This window comes from Chlorocebus sabaeus, chromosome 11, assembly GCF_047675955.1.
Source record: "Chlorocebus sabaeus isolate Y175 chromosome 11, mChlSab1.0.hap1, whole genome shotgun sequence".
Taxonomy (NCBI): Eukaryota; Metazoa; Chordata; class Mammalia; order Primates; family Cercopithecidae; genus Chlorocebus; species Chlorocebus sabaeus.
In genome coordinates this window covers 55,009,924-55,022,046 of record NC_132914.1, presented here as the reverse complement: position 1 = coordinate 55,022,046, position 12,123 = coordinate 55,009,924, and the positions used below count along the sequence as shown (strand labels likewise).

At 48.6% G+C, this 12,123-nt stretch overlaps 1 protein-coding gene across 2 annotated transcripts in view; it reads right to left on the bottom strand.

Annotated features, from left to right (window-relative positions):
- Positions 1-12,123, bottom strand: part of MARS1 (methionyl-tRNA synthetase 1) — a 26,729-nt gene extending 14,606 nt beyond the window's left edge. For both annotated transcript variants that reach the window (XM_037996884.2, XM_037996885.2), the window contains exons 1-10: positions 11,884-12,123; positions 10,965-11,055; positions 10,725-10,803; positions 10,512-10,646; positions 10,094-10,169; positions 9,684-9,856; positions 9,432-9,538; positions 3,769-3,885; positions 3,419-3,622; positions 1,532-1,733 (exon numbers count right to left, since the gene is read on the bottom strand). In XM_037996884.2, coding sequence (XP_037852812.2) covers positions 1,532-1,733; positions 3,419-3,622; positions 3,769-3,885; positions 9,432-9,538; positions 9,684-9,856; positions 10,094-10,169; positions 10,512-10,646; positions 10,725-10,803; positions 10,965-11,055; positions 11,884-11,992 — 1,293 coding nt within the window. In that variant the 5' untranslated portion in view covers positions 11,993-12,123. The remainder of the gene's footprint in view (positions 1-1,531; positions 1,734-3,418; positions 3,623-3,768; positions 3,886-9,431; positions 9,539-9,683; positions 9,857-10,093; positions 10,170-10,511; positions 10,647-10,724; positions 10,804-10,964; positions 11,056-11,883) is intronic.

The following is a 12,123-nucleotide window of genomic DNA, read 5'->3' as shown; positions in this document are numbered from 1 at the left end:
CCACCATGCCCGGCCTCTTCAACATACTTTCTTTCTTACTTCCCTGCCATCCATTTTCCACAGAGCAGCTTGTCATTCAACCAGAATAAAATCTAAATTCCCACAATGGCTTCATAGGCCCTGATGATCTGGCCCCTGCCTGACTCCCACCTCATCTCAGTCTACCCTCCTCCTCACTCACTGTGTTACTGCTACACTGGCCTTGCCAATTCTGCCTTTTCAGCTCTTAGCTGCCTCATGGCCTTTGCATTTCCTAGTCCTTCTGCTTAGAACATCCTTAATCTCTTATTGCCTGGCTTGCTCCTAATTCTTTGGTTAAACTCTCAGTTCAAATGTTACTGCCTCTGAAAGGCCCTCCCTATCTACCTAAGTTAAATCTTCCCCCAGAAGTCACTCTCTATCACATTTTCCTGGCAGTTTATTCTATATCATTTCCTTATTTAGTGTTGGTCTCCTAACCATACTAAATAAAAGTCTGTCTTGTACATTGCTATATCCCCAGCACCCAGAATTGTAACTGGCCTATTCTAAGGACTCAAAAAATGTATGTTGAATAAATGAATGAAGAAATAAATTAACAAATGGCTAGAAGAGAAGGTATTTATGGAAGAAAGAAGGATCTAAACAAATGTAGATCAGGTGGTGTGATGCAAGACCAAAGGTTAGGAAATAGAAACTCAACTTGTCGGCCAGGTGCGGTGGCTCAAGCCTGTAATCCCAGCACTTTGGGAGCCCGAGACGGGCAGATCACGAGGTCAGGAGATCGAGACCATCCTGGCTAATACGGTGAAACCCCCGTCTCTACTAAAAAATACAAAAAAAAAAAAGCTAGCCGGGCGAGGTGGCGGCGCCTGTAGTCCCAGCTACTCGGGAGGCTGAGGCAGGAGAATGGCGTGAACCCGGGAGGCAGAGCTTGCAGTGAGCTGAGATCGTGCCACTGCACTCCAGCCCAGGTGAAAGAGCGAGACTCCGTCTCAAAAAAAAAAATAAAAAAAGGAAACTCAACTTGTCTATTTCTTACACAGTGCTCAGCACATAGTAAGTGCTCAGGGAGTTTTTTTTTTTTTTTTTTTTTTTCCTGAGGCGGAGTCTCACTGTCACCCAGGCTGGAGTGTAGTGGTGCAATCTCTGCTCACTGCAAGCTCCGCCTCCTGGGTTCAGGCCATTCTCCTGCCTCAGCCTCCTGAGTAGCTGGAACTACAGGTGCCCGCCACTACGCCCAGCTAATTTTTTTGTATTTTTAGTAGAGACGGGGTTTCACTGTGTTAGCCAGGATGGTCTCGATCTCCTGACCTCGTGATCCACCCGCCTCAGCCTCCCAAAGTGCTGGGATTACAGGCATGAGCCACCGCGCCCAGCCTAGGGGGTATTTTTCAAATGAACTAAATGATGAGTTGCTGAGATGGGGCAGAAAGGGCCACTGGTTAAAGGTCTAGAATGCTAAAATAAAAATCCTAAATGGGACAAGAAGGGAGTCCCTTAAGAATAAGGACTGTCTACTTCCGGGCTCCCATGGAGACCCTCCTCTCACCTTAAGCTCGACAGCATTGATGAGCTTGCCACACTTGTCACACTGGTCACCCCGAGCCTCCTCATAGCCACAGAAGGGACACACACCCTCCACGAAGCGGTCGGCCAGGAAGCGAGCACAGTGCTCACACCGCAGTTGCTCCACAGTATCTTGCAGCACAAAACCTCGTGTCAGCAACCGCTGGAAAATGTCCTGGGTAATTCTGGTGAGGCAGGCCAGGGATCAGGAAGAGATAGTCAGATGACGTGGTGCACCCCTTCCTCCTGCCACTCCAACTAGGGACCCAAACTCAGTGACAAAGAAATCGGGCAGAAGGCTCCTCAAGGAGAAGGCCATCTATTCATCTTTTGAGAGTTTTACTGGATGAGCCCAGATCCCTCACACATATTCCCCAACTGCCCACACAGTCTCTCCCCTCAACATTTTAGAATTTACTTTTGTTGAATACAGATTTATCTGTTTTGTATTTTTCATTAACAAAAGTCTCCAATAGGATAGGACTGTCTGTTCTTTAACATATCCTAAAAATTAAATCAGTCCAAGTGCTAAACTAAACTGCATAGCACTATCAGTTGGCGGCCTGTCTACTATGCAAAGTTTTGGGGGTTTTTTGTTTGTTTGTTTTGAGACAGAGTCTTGCTCTGTTGCCCAGGCTGGAGTGCAGTGGCGCGATCTCAGCTCACTGCAACCTCAGCCTCCTGGGTTCAAGCAATTCTTTGCCTCAGCCTCCCGAGTATCTGGGATTACAGGTACCCACCACCAGGCCTGGCTAACTTTTGTATTCTTAGTAGAGACAGGGTTTCACCATCTTGGCCAGGCTGGTCTTAACTCCTGACCTCGTGATCTACCTGCCTCGGCCTCCCAAAAGTGCTGAGATTACAGGCGTGAGCCACCGCACCCAGCCCTTTTTTTTTTGAGACAGAGTCTCGCTCTGTCACCAAGGCTTGAGTGCAGTGCCACTATCTCAGCTCACTGTAAGCTCCACCTCCCGGGTTCACACCATTCTCCTGCCTCAGCCTCTGGAGTAGCTGGGACTACAGGTGCCGGCCACCATGCCCAGTTTTTTCTGTTTTTTTCTTTTTTTTTGTATTTTTAGTAGAGACGGGGTTTCACCATGTTAGCCAGGATGGTCTCAATCGCCTGACCTCATGATCCGCCCGCCTCTACCTCCCGAAGTCTGGGATTACAGGCGTGAGCCACCACGCCCAGCCCCAGCCTTTTTTCTTTTTTTTGAGACAGAGTTTTGCTCTTGTTGCCCAGGCTGGAGTGCAATGGCATGATCTTGGCTCACCGCAACCTCCGCCTCCTGGGTTCAAGAGATTCTTCTGCCTCAGCTTCCCAAGTAGCTGGGTTGATAGGCATGAGCCACCACGCCCAAATAATTTTTGTATTTTTAGTAGAGATGGGGTTTCTCCATGTTGGTCAGGCTGGTCTCGAACTCCTGACCTCAGGTGATCCACCCGCCTCGGCCTCCCGAAGTGCTGGGATTACAGGTATGAGCCACCACACCCGGCTATGCAAACTTTTTATAAAGATGAGTATTAGGCAAAGGAAGAATGAGTTTATGTGTTATAAATGCATACAGGAGTGGGAAGAAGTGTCTTAGACTCCAGGACAGCCAGACAGGAAGGGAGGCACCAGAGGGAAGACAGTTCCCATGAGCCTGCGTCTGGTCTCTTGCCTCCCTCAGCTGCTCCCTCAGTCCCTGGTCAGGCTTCTAAACACACCGTCTTTCCCCAAAAAGGCCTAGACAACTGCCCAGGGTGATATTGAGATCCTAAGTTTAGGAGTGCCCAGTCACCCGGGTTCCTTCTGTCTCCAAGATACTCTCACTGTTCCCAGTCCCGGCCTTCAAGCCCCATTTCTGCCTCATTAGAGGAAACTTACTTGGTCTGCTGTGGAGTGGTGGTGCGACCAAAAGTATCAAATGAAATGTTAAACCAGCGGTAGATGTCAGCATGGATGATGTGGTACTTGTCGCAGATCTCCTGGGGGGTTAGTCCCTCCTCCATAGCTTTGGTCTCTGTCGCTGTACCATACTCATCTGTCCCACATAGATAGAGGGTGTTCCACTGGCGGAGGCGAGAGTACCTGCAAGGGAATATGGTGACTGCTAGGGGGCCCCGCCTCAGTGCTCCCTTGTCCTTGGGATCTCACCAGCCCCACCCTTGAGGCATCCTATTCCCCTGGGACCCGCCCTTCCCTTAGGAGGTCTCTCCCCCAGCAGCTGGCTCCACCTGGCAAAGACATCGGCACTGAGCACGCAACCAATGATGTTCCCAAGGTGGGGGACGTTGTTGACGTAAGGGAGGGCACTGGTGATGAGCACATTCCTTTCCCCAGTCACAGGCAACCTAGTAAAGAGGAAGAGAACAGTGCATGGGGGAATGTGAGGGTCAAGAGGGACCCAAAGTGCACAGAACACCCAGACACAGATTTGTTCTGTCGTGTGTTCATGTACACTCGAAGTCTTTCTGCACACGAACCCACAGGACCACAGATCTTAGGTCCCCCGGGGACCCTAAGATCCCTTATAGCTGCAAATACAGGGCGCTGCCACAGTGAGGAAGTCTCCTATACTATGAAGGAGCCTTGTTCCAACACCAATTTCTGCCCTTTTACTATCATGACTGCTTTTCTATTACCTCATTCTCAGGCTCAAACTCTCCCTAGACTCTTTCTAATCATCATCGTCTCACCACTCCCAAGAATACTTTCCCAGCGTTGACTTCTCCTCTTCTTTCCAGGTGCTATGTTACTATCATCTCTAGTCAGTATCTGAAATCCGAAGAGCTCACCCCTCTAGACACAACCCTTAACAAGTCCTTTTGTACCGACTCTCTAACTCATGTCTGTCACTTCCTCATGGCCTAACTCAAACCAGCAGGCACCAGTTTTGCCTTCACTGTCACCTTCTCCTCCCCACTTTTCCAGGATAATTGCTGGTCATGCCATTCAACCTGCCGTCTGAAGGCACTCAATTCAGTATTCCTTTTCAAGTTTCATCATCCTTGACATCTGAGCTGTACATATCCTGTATCGACATCCCCTCTTTAGCACTGACATTACACTAAGGCTCCTGTCATCTTTCCAACCATTCTTAGCCTACAGTCACTGGCTCCCCGATTCCTTCACATTAACCTCAACCCTTCTTCCCAGCTGCTACTACATATCCCAATAGATGGACCAAATACTTCCTAGAACATTTTACAGCTTATTGCCATAAAACACATCTCACTAATTTCTTGTGCATCCATCACCCTTTCTCCCCATAACTGAATATCGTAACTTTCTCTGAAATCCAGCTTAGAAATCACCTTCTCCAAGAAAACCTTCCTTCACTGACGGCCATCTTCCCACACAGTCTTTTTTGTATCCCAAGCCCCTAACCACTTTGTACCATATTGAGTACTGCTCCTTTCGTGTTACACTGTCACTTCTCTCTCAGAATGAGTGTGCTTACTGCTGTGGCAAATATGGAGGCGAATATGCCCTAGGTTCTGCTTCCAAGAGTATTACATTCTATTATGTAACTGCTGACTGGGATCAGTGTAATGAAGAGGTGCAAAGTGCCAAAGAAGATCAAAGGAAGGCAAGCACTCTAGCCCAACACAGCTTAGTCTGCCCAGAGGATCTTCAATGCCAATTATCTCCTCCTCCACTTATGCCTGAGAAAGGTTATCTTTTTTTTTTTTTTTTTTTTTTAGAGACAGAGTCTCCCTCTGTCACCTAGAGGGCAGTGGCACAACACAGCACACTGTAATCTTGAACTCCTGGGCTCAAAATGATCCTTCCATCTCAGCCTCCCAAGTAGCTGGAACTTCAGGCATGCATCACCGTGCCTGGATAATTTTTAAATTTTTTTGGAAGAGATGTAGTCTATGTTGCCAGGACTGGTCTCGAACTCCTGGGCTCAAGTGATCCTCCTGCCTCAGCCTCCCAAAGTGCTGGGATTTCAGGCATGAGCAATGGCAGTGCTTCCTATTCTATATGAGCCTTGGAAGTGCTTAGTATTGGCCGGACGCAGTGGCTTATGCCTGTAATCCCAGCACTTTGGGAGGCTGAGGCGGGCAGATCACGAGGTCAGGAGTTCAAGACCAGCCTGGCCAACATGGTAAAACCTCATCTCTACTAAAAAAGTACAAAAATTAGCCGGGTGTGGTGGCACACGCTGGTAATCCCAGCTACTCGGGGGGCTGAGACAGGAGAATGGCTCGAACCCGGAAGGCAGAGGTTGTGGTGAGCCAAGATTGTGTCGAGCCAAGATTGCGTCGAGCCAAGATTGCGTCGAGCCAAGATTGCGTCACTCACTCCATCCTAGTGAGACTTGGTTTCAAAAAAAAAAAGAGGCCGCGCACGGTGGCTCAAGCCTGTAATCCCAGCACTTTGGGAGGCCAAGATGGGCGGATCACGAGGTCAGGAGATCGAGACCATCCTAGCTAACCCGGTGAAACCCTGTCTCTACTAAAAAATACAAAAAACTAGCCAGGCGAGGTGGCGGGCGCCTGTAGTCCCAGCTACTCAGGAGCCTGAGGCAGGAGAATGGCGTAAACCCGGGAGGCGGAGCTTGCAGTGAGCTGAGATCCGGCCACTGCACTCCAGCCTGGGTGACAGAGCGAGACTCCGTTTCAAAAAAAAAAAAAAAAAAGAAAGTGCTTAGTATTGCCAGGCGTGGTGGCTCACGCCTGTAATCCCAGCACTTTGGGAGGCCGAGATGGGTGATCATGAGGTCAGTTCAAGACCAGCCTAGCCAACATAGTGAAACCCTGTCTCTACTAAAAATACAAAAAATTAGCCAGGCATGGTGGCAGGCACCTGTAATCCCAGCTACTCAGGAGGCTGAGACAGAAGAATCACTTGAACCTGGGAGGCGGAGGTTGCAGTGAGCCAAGATCATGCCATTGCACCCCAGCCTGGGCAACAGTGTGAGACTCCGTCTCAAAAACAAAAACAAAACAGTAAGTGCTTAGCATTAAACTGAATCCATAATATATGCTCAGTATATACTTAAAAAAAGCAAAACAGAAGGCCCGGCACAGTGGCTCATGCCTGTAATCCCAGCACTTTGGGAGGCCGAGGCAGGCGGCTCACAAGGTCAGGAGATCGAGACCATCCTGGCTAGCACGGTGAAACCCTGTCTCTACTAAAAATTTTTTAAAAATTAGGTGGGCTGGTGGCGGGCGCCTGTAGTACCAGCTACTTGGGAGGCTGAGGCAAGAGAAAGGTGTGAACCCGGGAGGCGGAGCTTGCAGTGAGCCGAGACTGCACCACTGCACTCCAGCCTGGGTGACACAGCAAGACTCCATCTCAAAAAAAACAAGCAAAACAAGGATGGACTTTCATAAATTCATTCAAATTTTATCAATATCTACAGAAACTTGGCCCTGTGCTAGCAAGTGAGCCCCATAAAAGAGACATCTCTACTTTCAATGAGCTTACAAATTAGTGAAGAAACAGACATGTAATGTGACAATTACAACATAATATGACAATGGGACCTCCCAGAAATTGAAGCACTTAGGACTGTCTCATACTCTATAGAGAATGAAAAGCCAGAACTCCTCTCTGCAAGAAGAGTTGTGCATCAGGCAGGTAAGATGCTGGCATTCCAGGTAGAAGGAAAAGTATGCATGAAGGCACAGAGGTGAGAGACAATGGCATGATGCCAGCCCCACCTCCCTCTCAAAACTCATTTTGACCCATGTGCCCCCGACTGACCAGCCTGCCACCACTGTCCTTTTAGGAATTTCTTAAGAGGCAAACCCTCTTGCTCCTCAGGTGTTTGCATATTAGGTTTCCTCTCTCTGAAAACACCCTCTCTCCACTCTTACTCTTGCCTAACTAGCCCCTGCTTATCTTGCAAGTCTCAAATTTGTTTTAAGTGTTTTTTGTGGGTGTGTGTGAAATGAAGTCGCACTTTGTTACCCAGGCTGGAGTGCAGTGGCGCCATCTTGGCTCACTGCAACCTCCGCCGCCCGGGTTCAAGCAATTCTCCAGCCTCAGCCTCCTGAGTAGCAGGGATTACAGGCACAAGCCACCATGCCCAGCTAATTTTTACGTATTTAGTAGAGACGGGGTTTCGCCATGTTAGCCAGGGCTGGTCTCGAACTGCTGATTTCAGTTGATCTGCCGCCTTGACCTCCCAAAGTGCTAGGATTACAGGCATGAGCCACCACGCCCGGCCATTTTAAGTCTTTACTCAATATTTTAGAGAGGCCTCTAAATTAGTCACCTCTGATATTTCCTCTCATATCAACCTTTTCTTTTCCTTCGTTGAACTTTTTTTTTTTTTTTGAGACAGAGCCCAGGCTGGAGTGGCATGATCTTGGCTCACTGCAACCTCCACCTCCCAGGTTCAAGCAATTCTCCTGCCTCGCCTTCCCGAGTAGCTGGGACTACAGGTGCCCGCCACAACAACTGGCTAATTTTTGTATTTTTAGTAGAGGCAGGGTTTCACCATGTTGGCTAGGCTGGTCTTGAACTCCTGACTTCAAATGATCCAGCCACCTCAGCCTCCCAAAGTGCTAGGATTACAGGCATGAGCCACTGCGCCCGGCCTGGACTTTTCAAAATGTATAATTCTACATTTGTGCGATAGTTTTTAAAATACCTCTCTATCCTACCAGACAGAAAGTCCCATGACAGCAGAGATCCTGTCTGTCTTGTTCCCCTCAGTATACCCAGCTCCTAGCATGCAGGGACTGGCAAGGAGTCAACACTCAAATCTTTACTGAATGGCAACATACTCAGAACTATAAATAATTTCATTTTGATGGAAAAATCTGCATATGTATAAATATTATCTTAGTGTAGCAGGAGAGGGACAAAATATGTTACTGAGCCTGCAGTCAGGGGCCTTATGAATTACACAAAGGAACCCTCGATAGAATTCTAAAGAGGAGTGATAATAGTCTGTGCAGTTTTAAGCAGTCACTCTGGAGCAGTGTGGAGTACAGAGTGGCAGGGAAAGAGGGTAAGAGATGACAAGGTTTGCTAGTATCTGTGTAGTGACAGTGATAATACAGAGGAGAAGGGGTGGATTCAAAGACTACTTAAGAGTTAGAATCAATGACTTGGTAAGGGAATGAATAATACAGCTAGGGAGAAAGGAAGAAGTCTAGATAACACCAAGATTCCTGGCTTGAATTTTTAGGTGGAAGGTGGAGGCTGTTCAACAAAGGCAGGTGAATGAATTAAAGGGCAGTTGGCAGGGAAGATAACAGGTTTGGTTTTGGACATGTTGAATTTGAGATGCCTGTGGAGGTAAAAGAATCTAGGATGGTATGGCAAATGTGTCTGGAGTTCAGAATACAGATCTGGACTAGAAAAATAGATTTAGCTCCATCAGTGGGTTAAAAAGTAGCTAAAAACATGGGTGTAGGGCCAGTACGGTGGCTCACGTCTGTAATCCCAGCACTTTGGGAGGCTGAGGCTGGTGGATCATCTGAGGTCAGGAGTTCGAGACCAGCCTGTCTGGGCAACATGGTGAAACCTTGTCTCTACAAAAAATTAGCCAGGCGTGGTGGTGCACAACTATAATCCCAGCTACTTGGGAGGCTAAGGCAGTAGCTTGAACCCAGGAGGCAGAGGTTGTAGTGAGCCGAGATCACGCCAATGCACTCCAGGATGGGCAACAAGAGCAAAATTCCATCTCAAAAAAAAAAAAAAAAAAAAAAAGAGGAAAGAAAAGAAAAACATGGATGCAGATGGGACAGATAGAGTGTCCAAAATGATAAGCTAAGAGAAAATGTAAAAAAAAAAAAAGAGATGTAAGAATTAAAAGGAGAGGATGAAAAACTTAAGAGAGATCAGCACACGGGACCTACCAGGCAGGTTCTGGCTCTATCAATAATTTCCACTACAAAATCAAGCCCCACTCACATGTGCCATGTCTACTCACACTGGATTCTGCTGGGGCCGCAGTGGGGGCAAACTTTCTAGGCCCTTCTCCCAGGCAGTAACAGCCATAGCAATCTCCTCCTCAGATAGGGTAGCCAGCTCCTCCTCCTATGAAGAGTGGAGAGAATCCCTTACAGGTGAGGGGGGGCCCACAGGGTAAAGAAGCTTTCTGCTTGCCACTACCTGAAAAAGTTGGTGGCCATGCTCAAAGTCCATCTCCTAGCCACCTCCCACCTCAGGCCCTGTTCCAAACCTCAGGCTCATTGGTGACAGCCCTTCCCTCAGCGGGGCTGGGCTGGGGCTGCTTTTGGAGGTAAGGCTGGAGAGCCAGGACACCTTGCTGTTTCAGTACAGTCTCTGCAGCTCGCTGACATGGCTCCTGAGTACTCAGTGTCTGGAACCAGCTGTGCAGGGCACTCAGCTCCTCTGTGGGTATGGGAGAAAAGAAAATCAGCAAACATAAGGACCTGGTAGGCAGGAGTGGGGCTCTTCCCCCTTCTTTGTGAGGTTTCTCCAGTTGCTTTCCCCAGTTCCCTCAGCCATCTCCTGCTATAGTTACCCAGTCTAGCTGCACCTTGAAGGGAGTTCTCAGTATTCTACTGCCCATTCTATAACCCCCCTACACCAAGCTCCTAGGGTTGGAGTGATATGCACAGTTCTCACCAGGGAGGTAGGCAGGATCTTGCAGTAATGGGTATAGGGCTCCCCACAAAACAATGTCGGCTAGAGATTCTGTCTCCTTTGTTGGGGATAGAAAAGGAAAATGTACACAAATGAGACACTCAGTTTCTTCCCAATGGTAATATCTAACATTTACTGAGCACTTACTGTGTGTCAAGCACTGTATTAAGCACTTTATATTATCTCACTTAATCCTCACAATAACTTACTGAGGTAGGTACTAATATCACCCCTATTCCACAACTGAAAAAAAAATTGAGGATTAGAGAGATTAAGTGATTTGCCAAGATTACACCACTAGTAAGTGGCAGTGTTGGGTTTGAACAATCTGAAAATAGTCTTCCCTCTTAATCCTTACACCATAAGCCTTCCCCAATCCTCATCTCAAGACCCAACTCACCCCAGCCAGGAAAGGACAGTTCTGACGACTCAAGCTGTGGTCAATGTGAGTCAGGGCTCTCCGTACTGAACCAAGAACATCTTCCCCCTTCTTGCCTTGGACCACTAAATAGTACAGGGCAGCAGACAAAGCTGGCTAAAATGCAGGGGACATGAGTCAGGATGGCCACGCAGAGCAAGGGCCTGCCAGACATCCCCCATACCTTAGTCCTACCTGCAGCTCTGTCGCTTCCCATTCCAGCCACTGGTTAGTGAGGTCATCTTGCTCCCAGCCAGATAGCAAAAAGAAATATCTGCCCAGAAAGACAGCAACAGATGATGGATTTAGAGGGGCCCGTTTATCTAGCCCATTTCTCATCACACAGGGAAACAATGGCTGCAAATAAAGCCACACAAAGGACAGTGCGGTCTGATTTGATTCAGCCACCTCCCTACACCAAGGCCCGATACTGACCGGCAGATTGCACTAGTGGAGAAGAGGTAGTTGCCACTATCCAGCTGCAAGACAGGGACTTTAGGCCGGGTCAGGAACGGGACCACACAGTCTGATGCAAAAATGGAAAATGGGTTAAAAAAAAAAAAAGGAAAAGAAAAGAAATGCTTTGTCAACTTAGGATAATCTTGCATTGTTCAGTGAGTTAGAAAAGAAAGATGGGCAGTCTCAACCCAGAAGTTCCAGGATAGGACCACTGAAAGGGGGTGGGTCCGGAATGGGCTGGAGAGGCCAGCAGGTGTTCAGCTGAAACTGCCAGCTGGAAGCAACAGATGGGGACTGCAGAGGAGGTGGTGGTATTGGGATAGTGCTGCAGCCAAGAACTTAACGACTAAAAGTAACTGGGATATCTTAATAATTATCTGAAGGTCACAGTGGGAGAACAAAATTAAAAGAGCTGAGAAGACTGACAAGAGAACCTCCTAAGAGTCACCCAAACAATCGGCTGAGAATGAGAAGAGGTAAACAGAAAGAAGTGTGTGTGTGTGTTAGGAGGGGAGAGAGGGATTTCCTAAAAACACAAAAGGATGCCTGGGGGCTGTCATACTAGTAACTAAAGAGCAGAGGAGCGTGCCTGATAGGTGTAAGAGAAGGTTGGGAAGGGAAGAACAGTTTACTGTGGTGAGGCGGGGTCCTGGAAGACGGAAGAGGGGAGGAGAGAGATAAGGGAAGAGCATTATATTGAGGGTAATTAAAGGAAGTGAAGTGAAAGATGTGACTGGGAGGGAAGAAGACGTGGAGTGATCAAGGATAACGGAAGTGGTCGATTGGGGTGTGTGGCGAGGACTGGGGGTTTGGCAAAGACAGCTGCAGAGAATCTGAGGTGTTTCGGTCCCGCCCCCCACCCCCATCCACCGCCCACCAGCACCAGCACGAGTACCTTCGGGGCCTACAGTGCTGATGAGCAGCTCTGCTCTGCCCCGGGCTCTCCCGGCCGCGGCCAGCACCGGCAAGCAACCCGGGGCGCCCTCGCTCACGAACAGTCTCATTTCGCCGTGAATCCCACGCTGATGCAACCGGAACCGGCCTTCCTGGGCTCGGTTGAGCGGCCTCCGCGAGGCACGCCGGGAAATGGAGTCCCGTGTTAGGCCACTGCCTGGGCACCGCTACCGGAAGGTAG